At 38.1% G+C, this 20,945-nt stretch overlaps 1 protein-coding gene across 2 annotated transcripts; it reads right to left on the reverse strand.

The window, feature by feature from the left end:
- Positions 1-486: 486 nt before the first annotated feature.
- On the reverse strand, positions 487-19,492 carry ulk1a (unc-51 like autophagy activating kinase 1a). 2 transcript variants are annotated; one of them, XM_079467077.1, is made up of 27 exons: positions 19,012-19,492; positions 18,792-18,884; positions 18,652-18,693; positions 15,540-15,572; positions 15,276-15,312; positions 13,627-13,800; positions 13,309-13,382; positions 12,468-12,569; positions 9,213-9,271; positions 8,432-8,514; positions 7,839-7,889; positions 7,566-7,648; positions 7,328-7,439; positions 7,153-7,198; positions 6,347-6,454; positions 6,041-6,150; positions 5,624-5,692; positions 5,403-5,521; positions 4,474-4,643; positions 4,163-4,275; positions 3,866-3,991; positions 3,619-3,785; positions 3,100-3,275; positions 2,901-3,019; positions 2,338-2,495; positions 2,105-2,240; positions 487-2,012 (listed from the first exon to the last, which is right to left on the reverse strand). In XM_079467077.1, the coding sequence occupies exons 1-27, from the start codon at positions 19,099-19,101 to the stop codon at positions 1,957-1,959; spliced, it is 2,706 nt and encodes a 901-aa protein (XP_079323203.1). In that variant the 5' UTR covers positions 19,102-19,492; the 3' UTR covers positions 487-1,956. The 2 variants fall into 2 exon arrangements, with proteins under 2 accessions (XP_079323203.1, XP_079323204.1); XM_079467078.1 differs by lacking the exons at positions 18,652-18,693; positions 18,792-18,884 and having other exon boundaries at positions 489-2,012; positions 19,012-19,241.
- Between the last annotated feature and the right edge of the window lie 1,453 nt (positions 19,493-20,945).

Consider the following 20,945-nt stretch of genomic DNA (forward strand, 5'->3'; position numbering starts at 1 on the left):
TTTTGCTTCCTCTGGTTTTCGTGTTATATTTGTATTCTTTTTTATAACCCTCTGTGTTCTTAGGTTTAATTTTACATAGCCAAATATACACATAATCAAGGCATTGATTTACAATATCAGACAATAATGAAAATTGTGCTGTATATTTTTGATGTTATTTATTTTTATGTCTCAACATTCAGTTCTTAAATAGATGGTTCATAAAAAATAAATGAATGAAAATAAGGTTATTATTTATTCACCATCCTCAGTAGGAAAATCAATCGGTATGAATTTCTTCTGCAAAAGAGAAAAAGGTTTTGTGTCCATACAATAGACATGTTAATGGACAATGGCTGTGATCCCAAAATTTAAACAAATACAACTATCAAAACATATTGTTTTTAGAAAAAGAAACGTTTGAAATAACGTGTTTCATTAGTAATTTATATGTATATCCTCAACATGACAATCCATTGTGCACATGAAAGTAATCCACACACACATATCGAGTAAAAATACAACTGGAATTTATTAAATTACACACAACCATACAACATACATGCATTCTGCACTTGTTTTGGGTTTGGCTTCTTTGAAAGCCAAATTACAGAAAAAAGATCGTAAATACTGTAACAAATATACAAAATTGTTCACAATTAGTTTAACATCACATTGCATATCATGTGCATTAATCAAGTTTTATTTTACTATACATCATTCAAACTAAATGCCTTAAAACACCCTGATAAGAAACCTTGTTACTATCAGAGAGGCAAATGGTAATAAAACTAGTCTTCATCATGACTTCATCATCCTGAAAGCTCTAATAAATCTATAGTTGGTGCAAAAATAATGCAAGTAATGAGCAAACTTTCGTAAAAGTAACAGGGAAATGTTAGTATATTTGATTGTGTCACACATTTGCTTTGAGCATCCAGTGAGCTGAATTCAGCTGTATTCTCAAGGCACAATACAACTGTGAAAGTTTGATACCGTGTTAGTCAGAGGAGGGTTTTTTCAGAGTAAAAAATAAAACTAATATGCTTATTGGCCAAAACATCACACGCACTACTAAATCACTACAACAACCAAACAAGTCATGACTTCCTCCCACCAAAATGTGCAAAATCCCTGCACTTACAGGTCTTTCATTCTGGAGCAAATGGGAAAACATCACCTTAAGTCATACAGTTTATACATGCAAAAGCAGCTTAGAGTAAAAACAAATGCTGCAATTTGCTTCATACATGGGCTAATCTGACAAAAATGTGCAGTTGCATCAAAGACTTGTCTTTTCTGAAGTGGTTTCTTTCCCACATCCAGAAAGCAAATGGTTTTATAAAGTGCTTCAATTTGCATACACTTGGACAACAGTATGATAATCAAACAATACAAATCTCAAGTATTTCTTAAACCTCTATGACAACAGATAGTCTTTATCAGTAAGTCTACAAAGGTTTGCCACAAATTTGGTCAAATGCCACAATAGAACTGTACATCTGTAGTGTAACACTAACAGCAGCCCGTTCATTGCATAGTGTCGCAGACTACAGGTTTCAAATGATAATTGCCTTCAGATATCATGCAAACACATGCAAGCAAAGTCCAGAGTAATTCCATGTAACCTCACAAGACTAATGTTCTAAGCACATTTTAGTGCCAATTAATGAAGAACATCCAGGCTGATGCTCAACACCGGCTTAAATGTTATACTACTTGGAGTAAAGAAATGTCATCAAAGTCAAACATCACGCAAAGCTAGAGTCAACATGCTTGCGCAAGTGAACAAAACAGATGGTGGTTTCTTAAATGAAGTATTTAATGTTCATACAGGTATACGACTGAAAAAGACCATACAGTCTTTACACACCTTTTTCAATCATTTTGTACATTTGAGTAAGTTTTACTGAGCAACTGAGCTGTAGAGGATGGTGTTAACACAGCAAAGCAAATGTCCACAACTGAGGGTTACCGTCACACACATGCTCTGGGCTGAAGGGACGAGAGACGTCTCTCGATACACAGTTTACCTGCAGACACAGTATATAAACACACATTGAGATGAGATGAACATTCAGCTCTCTACCCAACAATCGTATGTGAAAGTGTATGTTATACTCACATTTGTTAATACTGTTTAAGTCGTCAATATCAGTAATAATTGAAGACAACCCCTCCATCAGCAGTAAAGCCTTATGGTATTTCTCGACAGACGTTTCTCCATGATGAAACATCTCGTCCAGTGCTGCAGTCTGTACCTGATCACATTCATCACAGATTTATATTTAATATACTATAAGACAATGATGTTTTTGTCAGTAGTAATTAACTTGAGCTTGTATTGGATGGATGTACCATGTGAATGGTGTGTGTGTAGATGAGTCTCTCTGCAGTAACGCTGCTCATGCGGTCCATCAGTCTTTGCTTGCTGCTGAAGAACAGCTGGAGTTTTTCAGTGAGGGAATGACAGGAGCTGACACAGTCTTTATACTGCTCGTTCATCTTACGGACAACTGCGAAAGATCAAGAAAGACATGTCCATCAGAGAGACTGTAAAAGTATTAACATTTAATAACATTTAAAAGTGAACTACATTGGATTTTCAAAATAAAATAATAATATGTCCAAGATTATCACTGGTCTCACTCAAAATGGGCGCACACAGAATCGACAACCAATGTGATATAAAAGATGAGATTCGTGGAGCCTGCGTGCGGCCATTTAAAGTGAGAACAATCTTGTTTACATCCAAACATGACTAAATTAGCTCAAAATATGAATAGTTTTTGCTTAAGTGTATCGTTTTATGTCATGAGACATGCATATACCCTAGACATATAACCCTGGAGTACAAGACATAAAATGTGTCTTCTATTATTGGCTAAGACTGAATCCATTGTGAAAAGCGTTTGTTATACCTTGTTTTACAGATCCTGACGGGTAGAGTTTTCCTTCCTTAATTCCATCCTTCGCTGTGTGTAATGCAGAAGACAGCAGCTCGGCACACTTCATATAGAGAACCAGCTGCTCTGCAGAGCTAAACACACATCACCAACAGTGTACTTTATTTATCATCGTCATACATTTCACAAAGAACAGCTTTCTTTAGAAACCCACCTCCATTCATGGCTCAGCTGGCTGATCTGGTCAGCGACGATGCTCTGCTCTAGAAATGAAGCATCAAGTCCCAAGCTCTTATCAATCCCAGCATCCTTTTCTCTAGCGAACTCCATGATGCAGTGGGTAAAAGCTAGAATGAAGCGCAGCTGGCTTAGCAAGTCTGTATGACCCTCCTGTAGAGAGGAAGAAAATTACATCACATGATCCAGGAACAGAATCATATATGTTGATACAGTATAAGAGGATGTTTAGAAGAATGTTGGTAACTGAACAACAGTAGTACCCATTCACTTGCATTGGTCTTGTGTTCATAAATAGAAGTGAACGGATACCGCTGTTGTTTGGTTACCAACATTCTTCAAAATATCTTCTTTTGTGTTCTGCAGAAGAAAGAAAGTCATGCAGGTTTGAAATGACAAGAGAGTGAATAAATGATAACGGATAAAAATTTTTTGGTGAACTATCACTTTAACTTTAGCTTAATTTCATACGTAATGTATAACCCTGTTATTTTACCTCCATCAATGTCTCCTCTGGCAGTTCAGGTGGCACAAAGGCCACGCCCTCACACAGGTTCATTGCCACAGGATCTGCGTATCCATAGCGCAGACTGTCAGGTGAACCGTAGGCCTCGTGAAAGTGGCCAAAGGTCCGGCCAGGGCTTGTCGGACTGGGAGTGCCCACTTTAAAAGCAAATAAAGTTACAATAAAACATATCATGCAAATGTCTCGTCTCATGCATGATAAGGTTTGGAGTTCTCACCTGAGAAACGTCTTGGTCGTATAGAACGAGGAGGCGTGCGTCCATATTCAGGAGTGCCCAATGTGAAGACAGCTCCAGCAGGACTGCATGAACCCTGTTCTGTGACATCACTGCCACAAGGGGGCGCTAGAAAGATAGAGTTAAACAATTACACTTATCTGCTCCAAAAGGCTTTTTGGTAAAATATCACATCATAGAAACCACAGGGAACGGCTGTATTTAATTTGGTAATTTTAACGAAAAATAATTGATTATTCTGTAAAAATGGTTTGTTTTATATCTATTGCATGCTCATACCTGGGATGTCCATGGCTCTGTCAGCATATAAATGATCATAACTGCCTCTGTCTAGCTGAGGTCCAAACACAGCCTTCAGCATCTTATCTGAGAATCGCCCAGTACTTACTGACCTGCACAACACAAATGACCAACCACTATAATACCTCACGCAGCCCTACAAAACAAACTCACTTAATCTGCCTGCAGCAATCACAATGAAATCAGTGTCAATTATTAAATCTCATCTATTATCACCAATGCGTCAAGAATGATAGTGACAATACATGACACTGAATAACATGATAACCTAATGCTGCAGCGACTAATACCTTTTGATAGTGTCTCTTCTCTCCACCGGCCTGAACAAGGACACACGGGGCCCTGCGGCAGGGCCCTGCACCAACTCCTTTAGGTCTGACAGGGTTTTGTTTCGAGCGATCAGACCTCGCTGAACCGGTGACGTAGCTTGACCAGAACTGGGTTGCGGATACAAATCCCACTGAATCACAGGAAATGGAGAGTAATAACATACAGTAAATAAAAAGTGCTTAAATAAAATAAAGTTATCTGACAAATTTAAAAGGCATTTTTCTATTTACTAACGCAGGCAAATAATACATTACACAATAGCTAAGAATCCGTTTATATCAGTACTTAAAAATGGTAAATAGGATTTAATTTAGGACAAGGTATTTTTTCAACAAGGTGTCAGTTCAACAGTGATAATATGTTGGTCCAGATTTGACTTTATAACGTATTCCATTCATTCAATTTTCTAGGATCAGGAAAAACATGAAAACATGAAACATAAATTAACTGGGAGACGACAACCCACCCCAAAATCTTTAAAAGAAATGGGAGATTGGATATGGGCATAAATTTGCGAGGTTTCCAACGACAACATTCAACTTTTTTGGAACAGGAGTGACTGCAGTGACTCCATTTTAAAAGCTGTTGGCACTTCTCCAGAAAAAAGGGACTCGTTAATAATAGTGTAAACAACTGGACAAAAAAAAGCAAAGCATAATTGAATCAACCCTGTGGGTATAGGATCAAGTAATAAACCTCCTTTTGAAGAGTATGGGTGTCAACTCTACAGAAACTTGAAAAAGTAAAACCAGAGTAGTATGAAATATTCACATAAGACCACAAAGATGAAGTGAAAGCATAGATAGACTTGTGTGCATTTTTTGTGTGCAATTGAATGCTTCTGCAGTGGCAGCTGTATTTGTGGACTATTGTGTCTTGAATTACTCACTCTGTGCACTACACAGTCTGGACTGTTCCAGTGGCCAATGTGTCTGTGGGTCAGGGTAGGTTCCCTAGCTGAAAGGTCAGCGAAAAGAGGAGAGACCTTACACTGCTTTTGCCTCACATCTGAGAGACAGAGAGTGAGAGCGAAAGAGAGATGATAAGACTCGGATATCTGAAACAAGCAGTCATAAAATGAATATGACGTTCAGTGAAAAAGGATTTTACTGGTAGCATTCGTCTCTGTCCTACTGCCAACAGGTTCTTGCTGATTGGGCGATTGAGGAAAAGTTCCCACTGTGAAAGAATAAAAATCTGATCATCATTTTCTGCATGATACACCAAATACATAAATGCTGACTTATTAAAGACGTTATCCGTAATTTGATCTATTAACCATACAAATTAACTACTGTTAGACTATATTTTGCCTAAATTAAAGGTGTGTCATTTTTTGGAGGATCTTTGGACAGAAATGCAATATAATCTACATAACTACGTCTGCAGAAATGTATAAAGACCTTACATCATGAAGCGTTATGTTTTAATTACCTTGGAAAGAGCCATTTCTATCTACATACACCGCGGGTCCCCTTCTCAATTAAACCAATATGCAAATCAGATCATATCTCTAGTGTTTTTTACCCTGTGGGAAGGGTAGATAAGGTCTGGATCCTCCTGATTCTGGAGAAGCCTGAGCTATTCCACATGTTGTAAATCCTCTTGAGCTGCAGTGATACAGAGGGGCTCCTGTCCTAAAAAACAACACAGAAAACTAATCTGTGAAGCATTCGCAGGAGAATATTTGAGCATTTATGAATTTATAACATCCGAGAGAGAGCGAGAGAGACGACTCAAATTTCAATCGGTTGGGGCATTTTTCATCTGATTGACGTGTTTATATCAGATTACAATTGTCCATGTAAACGTAGCTAATGATATACAGCCAACCTGTCAAATGCTTGTAGGTGCTGCTCCATCCTCTGGTAGTTTTGTTTTTGTGTTGGCACTGGAACAGGCACCGACTGACTGTAGCTACTGCCACAATAATCCACAGGCCTAGAGAGAGAGAGAGAGAGAGAAAGAGAGAGAGAGAGAGAGAGAGAGAGAAGGGTGAATGATTGACATGTTATGTCCACTGAGACCATTTGTCTCAAGAATTCCCACTTTCTCTGCTCATATTCACTCAGGCGTCTGTTCTTCACCTCACACTATTAAAATTTTACGAACACCTTCAGAGAGTTTGTGTTTCACCCAAAGTCCACACACAAACACAAACAAAACTATGTTAGCACAACTAAGTTAAAAGGCAACTTTCAAAAGCAGCTAATATGAATCCAATAAAACCAAAAATGCACTTAAATTAGTCGAAACAGGACAAAATCCAACGCAACATTGTTAGCAAATGAAGTAAAAACATTGTTGACATGACAAGTCTGAAAAACACACTCTCTTGTTTACTACTGAAATCACACAATCCATGGCTCACCTCTAAAGTCAACCAAACACTAAACTATAGCAAATTCATGTTATCTTTTAAATGAATAAGATGGCAAGGTAAAAACTTAAATGTATTTGAAAACTTGAAATGAATACGAAAAAGGTCAACGGACTTCTCACAGTGGAAACTAAATATTTAAGTGAATGTGCAGGTTAAAGTTGAAGAGCATCTATGTGCGTTGTGTGTAACTCTATACACTGTGCGTGTGTGGCCCTTGTCACTTTAACACTCAAACGTATGTGAAACATCCACTCACCCGCTGCGCATCAAAAAGTCCTGGCCTCCTGCGCTAACTGGTTCACCTGCACCAGTGAAAAGAAGGATTACATCTGAGATGCTTCATTTTGATGAAGAAATGTACCGTTTTTTTCTTATTACATAATACAATGTAGGTCAACACGTGTGTGGTTTCATGTTACTGGTGAACTGACCAGGCACCATGACAAAGTCATCAGACTCCGATGAAGATGAGTCCTTCAACAGGGAACCTGGAGACTGTGCGATGTTAGACTTTGGGAGGGGCTTCTGAGCTTCAGTGTCATACTGTAAAACAAAAATGATATATTTTTCATTATACGGTATTGCAGGGTAGGGTGATAACAGATAAGACACAACTCGGAACCTAATGTCTAGGATCTACCTAGGGGACACGAAAGCACGATGTGTCACCTGAGTAGGAGTGAGTTGAGATGTTGAAGAACCACTGCTTGAAGAGCTGGTGCTGGGATGCACGGGCATCGGAACAGGAGAGGCTAATACAAACGAGAGAAGAGTAAAACAAAGCTTATTGTGACAAAAGAGATGCTGTTTATGTGTTTTACACTTTCTATTTGTGCTTTGTGAAGTTTGATGGTTTTGCTATCATTCTATAATATGGAATAAAGCAGGAATAAAAATGAAAAATGAGTGAATGCGTTCGAAGATTGAAATGGCAAATCTTACATTTCCTCACAGATGAATTAGCTTCCAGGAAAGGATGGTGAAAAAAGTCATCTGAAATAGAAAACACAGGTATTTTTAATTCTAATTCGTTACAATTTTTGAGCAAAGTCCATTTAAGGAAGTCGTGCCACTCGGCTACCATGTTTGCAATGCCTCTGGGCAGCTATTTAAATCATAGCAGGTCCACAGTCCCATATTCTTGAATGGTGGAAGGTATATATTTTTTAAAATCGATGGCAAATATCACAATTAAACAGCAAATCTCCTATCAATAATTAAACCTGACATGAACTGAACCCTAACTTTGGTTTGCTAAGCTTATTGTGCTGAAAATCATATTTTTCGAGATCGCTTCATCTGTGCATGCCCACAGGCTGGCAAGCACCTCACAAGAGAATCATCAGGCAATATTGATTGACGATTGGCTCGTTTCATTTAAAGGCGGGACTTCCTTCACTAGAGCGGCCATATTGAGCATGGCATTCCTCCCCGGTAATTGTAATGGCAGTGGCACATCTTGTTAACATTAATATCTTTTTTTTGAGTCAGTTTTCATAGAGTAAAGTGTGTGATCTAAGTTTGCGTCTACTGACCAAAGTTCATGCGCTCTCTGTGGTTCCTCTGCAGCAAACCGAGCAGCAGATGCCTGAGGTGACAAGACGTTTCCCGTGGAATACTTAGAAAACAAATTTGATGCATGGTTAGACAACCAACACGTAGTTCTGTGTTCCAATGTATTTTTGCGACGGTAGTTGAGAGGCTAAGTGTAACTCATGAATAGGTCAACAACAATTATTGCAAAAGGAACAAATAGTTTTACCCAAAATGAAAGATGAAAGGAGAAATGAAAAGTGCTAAATAAAATTGTTCTTCTGCTGTATCCTTAAAGCGACTGTAAAATTCTGTCATCATTTACTAACCCTCAGGTTGTTCCAAACCTGTATAAATTTATTTGTTCTGCTTAACACAAAGGAAGATATTTGGAAGAACTTCAGTAACCAAACAGATCTTATCCCCCATTTACTGCCATAATAGGTCAAAATAAATACTATAGGAGTCAATGGGGGATGTTTGGTTACTGACATTCTTTCAGATATCTTCCGTTGTGTTCAGCAGAACAAAGACATTTTTATATTGATTTGGAACAATGAGAGAATTTTTTTTTTTGGGCGAACTATCCCTTTAATAAAGTACAATAATAAAAATTAAAAAAAATATGTTCACAACAATGAAAACAAAACAATTCAAAACAAACTAAAATCCTGGTTGTGCACGTCTACAACTGTAACACATTAGACCTTTGAGCCAGTATCACCAGCACTAAAGCGGATCATGTTGATTGATGACTACCATACTGTCCTCAGGATCACTTACCTGGGGTTCAGGCTCTGGTTTCTTTCATAGAACTGCCGCAGTTCCTGGGGAGTACTCGCCTGGAGAACAAGAATAACACTGACTGTGACGATAGGAAAAAAACACCAAACACTTCAGGGATCTGGGCTGCATTTCCCAATAACGCTAGCGTGCTACGAAGACTCTACAGGTACACCTTAACTCCTGTTAAACCTATCTACGTGTATTCCCTGAACTATACCTTAGGATGTTGCTTAAGGTTAACCTTCTCACGTGCGACACTAGCAGGTGCTGTCCATGGCGGTGGTCCTGAATAGGTTTACATCGATGCCTCGAGAAATGATTGTTCACTCTAACCTTCACTGCGTATAGGGTAAAGTATTGAGAAATTGATGTTCAATATAAAGAAGCGCATTAGAAACGGCATTTATCAGGGCTCACTGAAATAGTATACATAAATAAATATGTGTGTATGTATTTAGAATTTTGAAAGTGTGCGGTCCCGCACCATCACGATTATACGTTTTCTGCGTTAAACAGCTACATTTACTGGCTGTTTGCTTAAAAGTGCAAACATGCGAGATATACCAACAACCACTATGGTGGGGCTTTACTTCTGCCGAAATGGCCATACTGCTGGATGAGGTGGGACACCTCAAAGGTGTACTTTTTTCTAGTTTCCCTCTAAAATAAACACAAAAAATAAATCTGGGAAAGCATAGCCATGAACATGGCAGCGTCTAGTTCCTGCCCACCAAGACAATGATTTTGCCAGCGCTGCCAAAGCAAGAGGGGCTGCAGTCCGGAGAGACAGGGAAAGAACGGGGGAGGACCCTGTCTGTGCCTGCACTGACCCCCGACGAGGTAAATGCCCTGGCAATTCTCTGAGAAGCGGCCTCACATGGTATCTCAGGGGGAATTGATCTGAGAGCAGGTGTGGATACATGCTCTCAGAGCACGCCATTGTTACCCCCTCGCACCAACACGCCCTCTTCCCCCGCCAGCAGCGACAGTGCTTGTCCAGCACCGGCGCACCACACATGTCCACACCTTCACTAGACTTCAGTAAGGTCTTACTCAGCCCATATCAATCCCCAACCACCTTCAGAAAACTCCCCACGGCATAAAAACAAAGAGCCGCCAGCAGCTGAATTTCGGGTCTGAGGGGGTAGCTCCGTCGTGTTTGTCTTCACAAAGTTGGGCCAACAAGATGTAAGAGCTGCAGTATTTGTTAAATGTTATAAATCAAATTTGATATTAAACTGTATTTGTGAAATGAAATTGCGATGTAGAATGGACCGTCAACAGGGATAAGGTATAGCTAAGAGCGGTCCATATCAACCTTGCGAAAGTATGACTTACAGAAGGTATTTAACTAAGGAGGTCTTAAGATATAACTTAAGAACGATGTAGCGTTAAGAAGGTTTCGGGAAACGCAGCCCAGATCATTAAAAAATAGTTGCTTGGAAAGAAATTATACATTTGTGAAAGAAAAGTCATATTTTGTACTTCAAATATGGTTGAGTTAAAATATGGCAGCACATTGAATCTCATTGGTTTTTACGAGTCAGATTTCACGAGTTTCTCATGAGACAAAAATTTGGGCACCATGACATTACAAATCCAGCATATTACTTAATATAACTTAGATTATGTTTGGGTGAAAAAGAGTCTTATATAGACAGTTTCAAAGCAACAACATAAACAACCGTTTCTGGGCATGTGCGCTTTTGAGGCCCAAACTTTCAATACACATCCGCAAAGAATAGAGTCTGTGTACATTGACCAATGATAACAAGCATTAGACATAAAAAGAAAAAGACATTAAATAGCGATATCCTGTTTTTCCTGTGGGTCTTTATGTAACAACCCCCCAAACATCCCCTAGCAAACACATGAGCAAATTCAGCATTGTGACAGCTGTTTGTTTATTGCAGTTTGACCTTGTTGGTTCACTAAAATGTAAAACTACAAACAGTCTGATAATTACATGTAACACATCTTTAGTCATCTGCTCATTGCAGTCTGTGGTGAGGAGTCTGTTCACAACAGTGACGTTCCAGCAACATTCTTCATGGTAAACTCTGACTGTTTGGCATGTAAACATGCACTCCAGGTCTGAACTTAAACATTAGTTTAAAGCCTTCATGGAAAACCAACAAGGCCGTCCAATAGCTATAAAAACAAGCACTAAAACGTCTACAATTTCCATGCAGGACGATATAAACTCAAAGGTTAGATGAGAGATGAGTACTTAACAAACTCAATGACCCATCAGAACGCCTAAGTCAGGGATTCCTAATTAATACAGACTCTGAAGCTAAAAATACAAATGATAAGACTGAGTTCACATTGCTGTCTGGTAATGTCTGATCTGAGGTCATGTGGGTGGATTTCACCCATAAATCAGCCCTGTGGACATCAACACCTGGTCGAAGGATTAGCAGAAGGACCCTAATAATATACAAAGGCACCTTTATAGAATGATAAACATTACTTATTATGGAGTGCAATATGTGGAAATATTTAGTAGAAGTGTTGCGCAAATAAATGTGTGTTTTGTAATGTGATCACTCTGCCTTAACAAAAATGGTTTGCCATTACGATGGTTTAACTACAGATACCAAAGTAGTTGGTCATTTCATTAGTCTAGTGTTAACAACACATTAACAATGGTTTTACTGCAGTAACCATAGATTAATATTCATATTTGTAGTAAAACTACTATTACACCAACGATACTCAATCTGTCAAAAAACACGGGTACCACATTTTATACATTTTTATAATAAACTCAGGGTAAATTTTGATGGCAGTGGAACCCAAAATATGCCACCAAAATGACAATAAAATGCGTTTGTTATAAGTACATCAGTGTTAATGAATAAATCCAGTGCTGTGTTTAGTTACAGACACATGGTTATGTTTATTAGAAAGAAGGTGAGGAGTTGACACAACCATGTTTTGCAGGGCCCAAATAACCACGGGTCCCAGTCTGTTACACAATGACACCGTTCCAGAACGATCAGTACTGATGCAACAGAAACCAACTCTGTGGTATTTCATGCATTTTGTCTAAATAACTATTTTCTGTGCTTGTGTGCCTGATTTCACCATTGCTTAAAAACACATTCTTCATGAACCAGGCATTTAAATCAATTTACACAGTTCAAATAGGAAGTGCGTTGACTAAAGATAGATATAAAACCATATTAATTGATTACTGCAGCATGCTGTGTGTGTGTGTGTGTGTGTGTGAGCGCGCATGTTACAGACCTTAAAAGGGGCTTTTCCTGTCAAACACTGAAAAATGATGGTCCCCACACTCCACAGATCAGCTTTGGCATCGTAATTCTGTGACATGATAACCTCAGGAGCCTGTGAAGTATTTGAAATTGAATTGTATTTAACAAGGTTATTAGAGTTTGCTAAAATATTTTATAATAATACAATTTGTATTATTTTAGTTTTAGCTGTATCACAAAATTATTAACTGAGCATAAAGGAAAACAAAAACTGAAATAAAAATAAATGTAACTTATATAGCAACAAAATAATAATAATAAAATGGCAAAAGCATATAACCAAATAAAACAAAACAGAATATATAATAATAATAATAAACTGAAGATAAAAATTATAATTAATGACTTAACATTAATATTAAAAATATTACTTAATAATAAAAAGTAATTAATAACAAAATTACATAAACTATTATAATTATATTAATTCACTGAAAACAAAACTATATTAACAGTTAAAATGAGATTATAGCACATGAGATACATGAGTACACTGCAATGAAACATTATTTACATAACAACATTTTTTTAGTTAATAAGTTTTTTATAATGAAGTTGAGACTTTTAATTAGGCACAGATACTGACCACTGGAGTTACTCTACCCAACTATCAACCTGACCAATATATCTTCCATCACAAGACTTTAATATTAAAATTAAATTGCTGTAATTCCTTTGAAAATATCTCATAAAAAGCATGTTTTAAATTCTCAAACTTGGGTAACGTGCCTCTTTTTCTGTGAACATGTCATGTTTAAATGTAATGTCCTACAAATGTTAGGACCACTTTGAATATGTTTGTAAGCGCTCACCATATACATCGGAGAGCCACAGAGCGTGGCGGCCATTGTGTCACCTTGCAGGTAGCGTGCGAAGCCAAAATCAGCTAAACAGAGAGAGAAAATCTGTTTAAAGTAATGACTATATTAAGGAACTTGTTTGGTAGCAGATACAGGAATGTTTAGTAACTTTACACAGCTGTGTAGTGACTCAAAGACTCTGTTTATCTCTTAAGAGCATACAGAACCGAACCGCACCACCACGTGAGCTAACACAACAACAAAAATATACCCAGGCGCTGCCAAAACGGACTCACACACTAGGTTTATATACTCGGGTAAGACACTGACCCAATTTGATGCAGATGTTGTTGGGATTGGCCCTGCGACCCGTATTGTAGGTGATGAGGATGTTTTGTGGCTTCAGGTCACGGTGGATGATGCCTTTACTCCTTAAAATACTCATGGCTCCCGCTAGCTGCTGAAGTAACACACGGATAGTGTCCTCGCTTAGAGATCCTTTAGCTTTGGAGAAAAGAGGAAAGAAGGATTAAAACGTGTTTTTTGCAAAGAGCATCATTGAAGCGAAACAGGAGAAAGCAGTTGGAAATTATTATAATGAGAACATTTTCTCATACAAAACCCAACAGCTGCAAACCTCCACAACTGTTAACCCCTTCCCCCCTAAAACATGCTGGTTTGATGCAGTTTTATTTTTAGCCCCCGTGTTTTTCCACTGCATGATAGGGTGGACAACAGCAGTCTGACAGGTGGATGAGGTCAGGGTATGGGTTGAGTTTCAGCTGGGGCTCTTGGTTGTTGTGCCAAGTTGAGCAGTACCAGCAGTGACTGGTGTACGGTGAGGGTAAAACAAAGACCACAAGGAGGTCAGCGGGAAAACGCTACAAGTATGAGACCTTAAAATAGAGCAGTAAGTGAAGAGAAGGTAAACAGGACTGGGCTGGAAACTTTATGATGGGACAAAGGCTTAGTTTAATACTGAAGTGTGTGTGTGTGTGTACTTGTAAAATCATGTATGGGGACCTAATGTCCCCACAGAGTAATATTAGTAGATTTTGATCTTGGGGACATTTTTGTTCCCCATGAGGGCTTATAATTCATACAGAATGATATTTATGGAAAATGTTAAAGTGCAGAACGTTTTTTATGAGTATTAGGTTTAGGTGTTTAGGACATAATATATCATAAACCTGATATAAAATCAATGGAAGTCTATGAAATGTCCCCATAAAACATAGAAACTAGTGTGTGTGCTAATATGGTTTACGAGGAAAGATATCTGTGCAATGACATGTGTAAACGTAAACATGGTGTACGGGGACACTTCGTTTGTCCTTGTACATAAAATAGCTTAAACTCAAAGGTGTGTGTGTGTGGATGAGATCTCTTCCAGTGAGGTTCTATTTATGGCAGCACATGTTTAAAGGGAGATATTCTCAGAGCTCCTGAATTGGCTTTCTTAGGAACTCTCAGGCAAGTTGTTTGTTAGGTAAATGTATCACTTGCAAGACCGAGTCCAAGTCCAGATTAACTTCAAGTCGAATTAAAACATGCCTTTTTGCCTTATAGAAAAAGTCTTTAATCAACAAAGTTTGCCAAATGTTTTTAATGGACTGACTGCGTTTATTCTACTACCTTTGACCTCGACACAATAACATAACTTCAGCTAGACAAGGAAATCTATTGTACCTGTCAACAAACACGCTTTTAAAGTTATTTAATATAATTATATAAATTAGTTTTTACATAAATTACATAAAATATAAATAGTTGTATTATTATACACTAGCCAAACACATGAATAAAAACATAACGCTTCCTTGTCTGCCCCTTCATTCGACTGGTTAATCCAGTATACATTTATCATTTGTTCATCATACAATTCACAGAGTACACCATTATCTGCTGTCACTCACGCATTCATGTTCAATGTAAAAACAAATGCGTTGTCAATGTTCACATGAGGCTTGCGTACTTACAGTGTAAATACTCTGCTAGGTCTCCTCCATTGCAATACTGTAAGACATACACAAACACTATGAGCGTACAGTAAAAACAAATCAAACTTTCATCAATGAGGGCTTCAAATGGCTTTATGCTGACAACAATAACACAATAGCGCAAACTAAGCTTAGCGTTAGGTTATCCTGCAAGTGGTTGTGAAATACTCTTTTATTCCACACCAGGTCTATTATGAGTTTACAGTTGGCATGCGAGAGGGGCAGTGTGCCATCTGGACTCACCTCCATGACGAGATAGACACATCCCGAAATTTCCTGCCGACAAAAACAGATGTGATGAATAATTAGAAAAACATGATTTACTGTATGCATGAAACACCCAACAACACACTTTTGTCACGCCATATGATTCGGTGGTATGAATGCTTCAGCTCCTTGAAAAAGTCAGCAAAACTTTTACAGTGACTCACCATACGACGCCTATGATGAAGCCTTTATGAATGAGCTTGTTATTGTTGTTTGTAAAAGGAATAATAAGCAAGCAATACAAATCACAATGGGTGTCAGTAAAAATTGCATAATTGTATGTAAAATGTTGTAAAATTGTAAAATGATTCAGAACCGGTGCATGTAAACATAGATGTGTTCTTTGTACTATTAGCATAAAAAGTGCTTAAACTATTTCCATATAGAGGCTTTCAATACAATCTCATTTGTACAACGATTCATCTCTCTCCTTCAAACTAATTCTTATACTCTCTAAAGATGCATGCACAGCAAGATCTTTGCAAACTGTGCCATTGCCAAAATCACAAAAGACACAATTTGTATGGACCTAAAAACATTGGCATTCATATAATTAGCTACGTTTTAACCCATTACATAATATTTAATTCTTAACAATGTCTAGACTAGGATTGCTTAGCGATTACATTTCTTCTATAAAATACACTTAAAACACATTGTATAATTCTAGTGTTCTTCTGTGAGGTTTAGGTCGGTTGAAATTTTCAATCTAAATGTCAAATAAATCAATGTGCAAACTTTGATAAATGCAGAACCAGCGTGAAATCGTCATTTACACGGTCCAGATATTGTGCAACAATCCTATTTGGCCAATATCCATGTGTTACCACAGTTAGGAGAAAAACAGGTGTCATTACCCACAGCTGACTGATTCCCAATCACTTCATCCACCAGCGTGACAAAAGCACACTTTCTGTGTCTGTGTATTTATGTCAAATATCACATGGGCCAAAGACTTGTTTTTGTGAGAAAAAAAACAACAGCTAATGTTATAAGTGCATGGTTGAATTATTATGGCTCGTGGCTGCCTCTGTGTGTGTTTGTGTACACAAGTCACACAAGAAATGAATCCAGTCTGTATGATGTAATGTAAAGTCAACTGAATGGCGAGGTTTAAGACCTCACACAGAGCAAAATACACCACAATAATCTCCATCAACATATTTGCTGTGCCCTGGTAACAACTCTCAAAACATTATGAGTCATAAACGTACAATACAAAGGTACCATGTTTCATGACAAAAAAATCTGTAATTTGATTATGTTGAACATTTTTAAAGATGAAGTTTAACTTTAAGCTGTTTGAAATCTGGTCTCAACGGACTTCCATGCGGGCGTTAGAGAGTTGGGTTTCACTGACTAAGGGTACGCGTAATTTTCTTGTCAGCCACCTGGTGCATGTTGTGCAGTCAGGTGAATCCAATGCGTGACATCTGTCTGCTCAGCTGTCTGATCAGATACAGAAACCAGTGACAAACAAATGGCTAAGAGGTTCTTGAAAGTAGATTAAACATGTGAACATTGCTCTTTTCAGCACTTACTGCTCAAATCGATTTGGATAAAAGCGTTTGGAGACAAAGGGGGTGGTGCTTTGATTCCAGGTTAGCAGATTGCTCATGTGACACCCCTAACAGCATGTGAAATATGATGGGCCGGGTATAGATTATTCATGCGCACTCATTGTGAGCTCACTCTTTGAATTTGCTGTGGTAAGGTGCTGCCACTAAAGTTTTAAGACACAACAGCCACCATATTGTATTTCCTATCCTTTGTGGCTGATCGTATTAAAACATGTGACACCACACGTGCATGACTAAAACGGAGGAGGAATTGCATCACAACGTCAAAAGTTAAAGGTGTGATTCTTTGGAGGATCATTTGAAAGAAATGCAATATAATATACAAAGGCTAACACCGTGTCTACACCGGACACGACCGGCGCCATGTGAAAGGACAAATTAAATTAGAAACGCATAAGAACCCATTATTATAATTACAAATTTTGTCCACACTGGAAGCGGCAAGATGCGACAAAACCCATTCAGAACAAGCAGGTTGTCATGTAGCGTCCGGTGTAGACATGGTGTAATATGTCTTGACTAAACATACAAACCTCTCTACAGAGCGCATTTCGTAAATAAAAAAGTCAAAACGTGACGACTTCTTAGTTCTGTGTAAGCCACCGTTGTGCTTTGAAAGGGAGGTGTGGAGTGAGCCGTTGGTTGCAATTCGCTACCTTACCACAAGATGCTGGTAAATTTCATAGACTGGACCTTTACTCGCTAATCTTAATACAGGTTAACTAAATCATTTTATCGTATTGAATGTCATTAATAATATAAAACTTTTAACTATTTCGAACCTGGGATGACGTTAAAAGAGATCGAATCATCCTTTACATTTTAATTACAGTCTACAACTGCCGACAATTTGAAGTAAACCTGTTAGTCTTGCTTAAAAGCCCATCCGCGCAAGATCAAACGTGTAACCATTATGTTCACCACCCTTGCATGTTAATCTCTAGGCCATCACCACCCTACACCTGAGACAGCCATCTGTCATCAGATGACCAGCCTGACTGCATAGACTCCCCTTTTTAAATTCATTTATAAACACTGATATCCTACATCAGCCAGTATGTCTGTTCTTTATGCAAATGATGGAGACAGTCTGTTGAAGAGTGTGCTGGGCTTGTCAGGTGCTGACTATGCAGGAACAGGTGTCAGGTGTATTCAAATAGACACCTGTTGTGACTGTCCTTGTTTCTCAGTTTTTGTGTGTTTATTTGTTTGAGTGTTTATTTGTTATTTGTATTGACAATGTTTTCACTGATGCAAGAGGATGCAAAATGAAATCATTAGTCACTGAGTCATTGCTTCAGTTTATTCTTCATCGCTTAACCATCGACGCATCACGGGGCGGAGTTTAAACATCCGACCAATCGGATGCAGGACTGCTCCCATAATGTCAACAGCGAGCCATGCGATATTCCAGATGTAAATATCGTTTTCAACCCCAGAAAACATGGCAGACCTCTCCCTTCAATAACGAAACACTTCTGAGATTATAACAGAGAGCATAAACAAACCTGAAAGTCCAATAAACTGACGATGTTCCCGTGTTTTAGCTCCTGTAAAAACAACAACACAAGTTTATCATCGGGCGCTGTAGCAGAGAGAGAGACCGCTTAACGTTACTCAAGTAGATTAAATTAATAAACAAACTCGCCTTTAATATCTTGATCTCTTTTCCTAAGAGCGACTGTGATTTGGCGAGATTTTTCTTGTTGATGCATTTCACAGCGACGTCAAAGTCATGTTTCTGTGGATATCACAAACCTTTCAACAAGACTGACGTGAAGATGACATGACGTATGCGCGCCGCAGACGCCACGCGGTACTTCATCGAGTGATAACGACTTTATGATAATTATCAGATTGATTTTTACCTTTTTGTGTCTTCCTCGAAACACCACAGCGAACGCGCCGTGTCCTATCAAGTCTTTCCTGTTAAACTCGAACTTCCCGACGCTTTCCATCGCGTCAACTTGTGTAAAACTCCGAAGTAAAATCCACTGGTGCTATCAGGATGTCAGTCTGTGTATCCGCAGGAAAACTGGACCCGTCTGTCGCTTCCCACGAGCCGCCGTTCACCCAAACAATCTTCCGCTTTGGTCATGTTCGGTACTGCTACCTTCTTCTTAATAAAAACAAAGTCGCCGTCATTGTCATCGTACAATTTTAAAACATTACAGAGTTACGCATAAAAGTATGTGACCCGCACTGGTCTTTATAAAGGACTTGTCTTAAAGGACTATGTAAGACGGAGAGAATGTCAGGAGTGTCGATCGCTTGAGCTCCCGGTGTTGTGTACTGCTTCAGTTGCGCTGTTTTCATCGGTACTTTACAGACAAAGCTTGGGCTTTACGCGCATGCGCACTTTCTGCCTCTTGATACGCGCTGCACTTAAACATAAAAACAGAATGTTGAAAACATGAATTTAATATTTAGATGTTATGAATCACCATTGCTAAAGAATTATGTAATTATCAAACCAGTGATTTGAACTGCGACTGTGACTTTCATTTGTGTTTATTATCTATTTTTGTCCATTTGTTTTCTTATAATAACGTTGTTATTAACGTTCAATGTATCCTTTTGGTAAATTTAGTAAATGTCTGGGTCTTATTCTTTTTTTCAAATCCCTTTTATTTTTAACTATATTTAATTTGGGTTACAGAGACACAAGTACTGAACGGACAAATAAAAAAGAAACGAGGCTAATAAAAGAATTAGCCTGACTCTGGTTTTCCTTTAATTGAAACTACAACAGAGAGAAAACACTGTCGCTTTTATTTAACACATTTTGTCTTAAAGGTCTTTACAAATATTGCAAAACCTGCAAAAACAATAAATAAATAAATGCGGTATCAAATACATAAAAATGTGTATAAATGCATATTGCTAATAAACTATGTATACAATTAATTGAATGTTTGGTGAGATAAACTAATAGTTTAAATAAATAACATAAATGGTCGGAGAATTGAAAAAATATTTAACTAAATGCTAAACTCATAATAAACATTTTCCCTTAACCTTTTATTTGTTTTCCTAGGCGCAAGAGGCTAATAAGAGAGGGTGTTGATCAAGCATCAGTAGGCGGGTCTTGCGCGATTGACTGCAGTGCGCATGCCCATTAACTTGGGTTCGATGAATGCGTGTGCTTTATGCTTTATGCTTTAAAGTAGAGTAAATGCATGTTTATACGAATAACATCAGTTAACAGCTACGTTTGACATGGCTTTAGATCCTGTTGTAGTCAGAAAATAACAGTAGCTAGAACAGGTTGCTCCACTTCTTTAGACATGCGGGTGTCATTGTGTGTGTCTGGGCGTCCGTATGTCGTCAGCTTATATGTCGTAAGCTTGGGTTGTCTGTATATATCGTCCTGACGTGTATTCAGAACAATTCCATGCCTAGACTTCATACTTCTTAATGCGCATGCGCAGGCAAGACTCGCCCACCGATGCATGATCGACGTCCTCTCATTAGCATGTTGTGTGGAGGAAAAATAAATACGGAACCACATAAAGAAATAAATTAACGATTAGGGGAATTGCTACTTTGAGTTTAGCTTCTCACACATTTAATAATTTGTTTACGTATTTTAACAGCAATATGTGTATTTATATATTCCGCATTTATTTATAGTTTTTGCAGGTATCGTCCTCCATACAAAAATAGGTGAAATAATAAAAGAACCTACATAGACAATAACATGTCTATAACATACATACAACATTTTGAGGAAGCATAAAAGTGCTGGACCTTACAAATTTAGACATGAAAGCACTGCCCTCTTGTGGTAAAATGAGTTTGT

This window comes from Barbatula barbatula (genome assembly GCF_947034865.1).
Source record: "Barbatula barbatula genome assembly, chromosome: 11".
Lineage (NCBI taxonomy): Eukaryota > Metazoa > Chordata > Actinopteri > Cypriniformes > Nemacheilidae > Barbatula > Barbatula barbatula.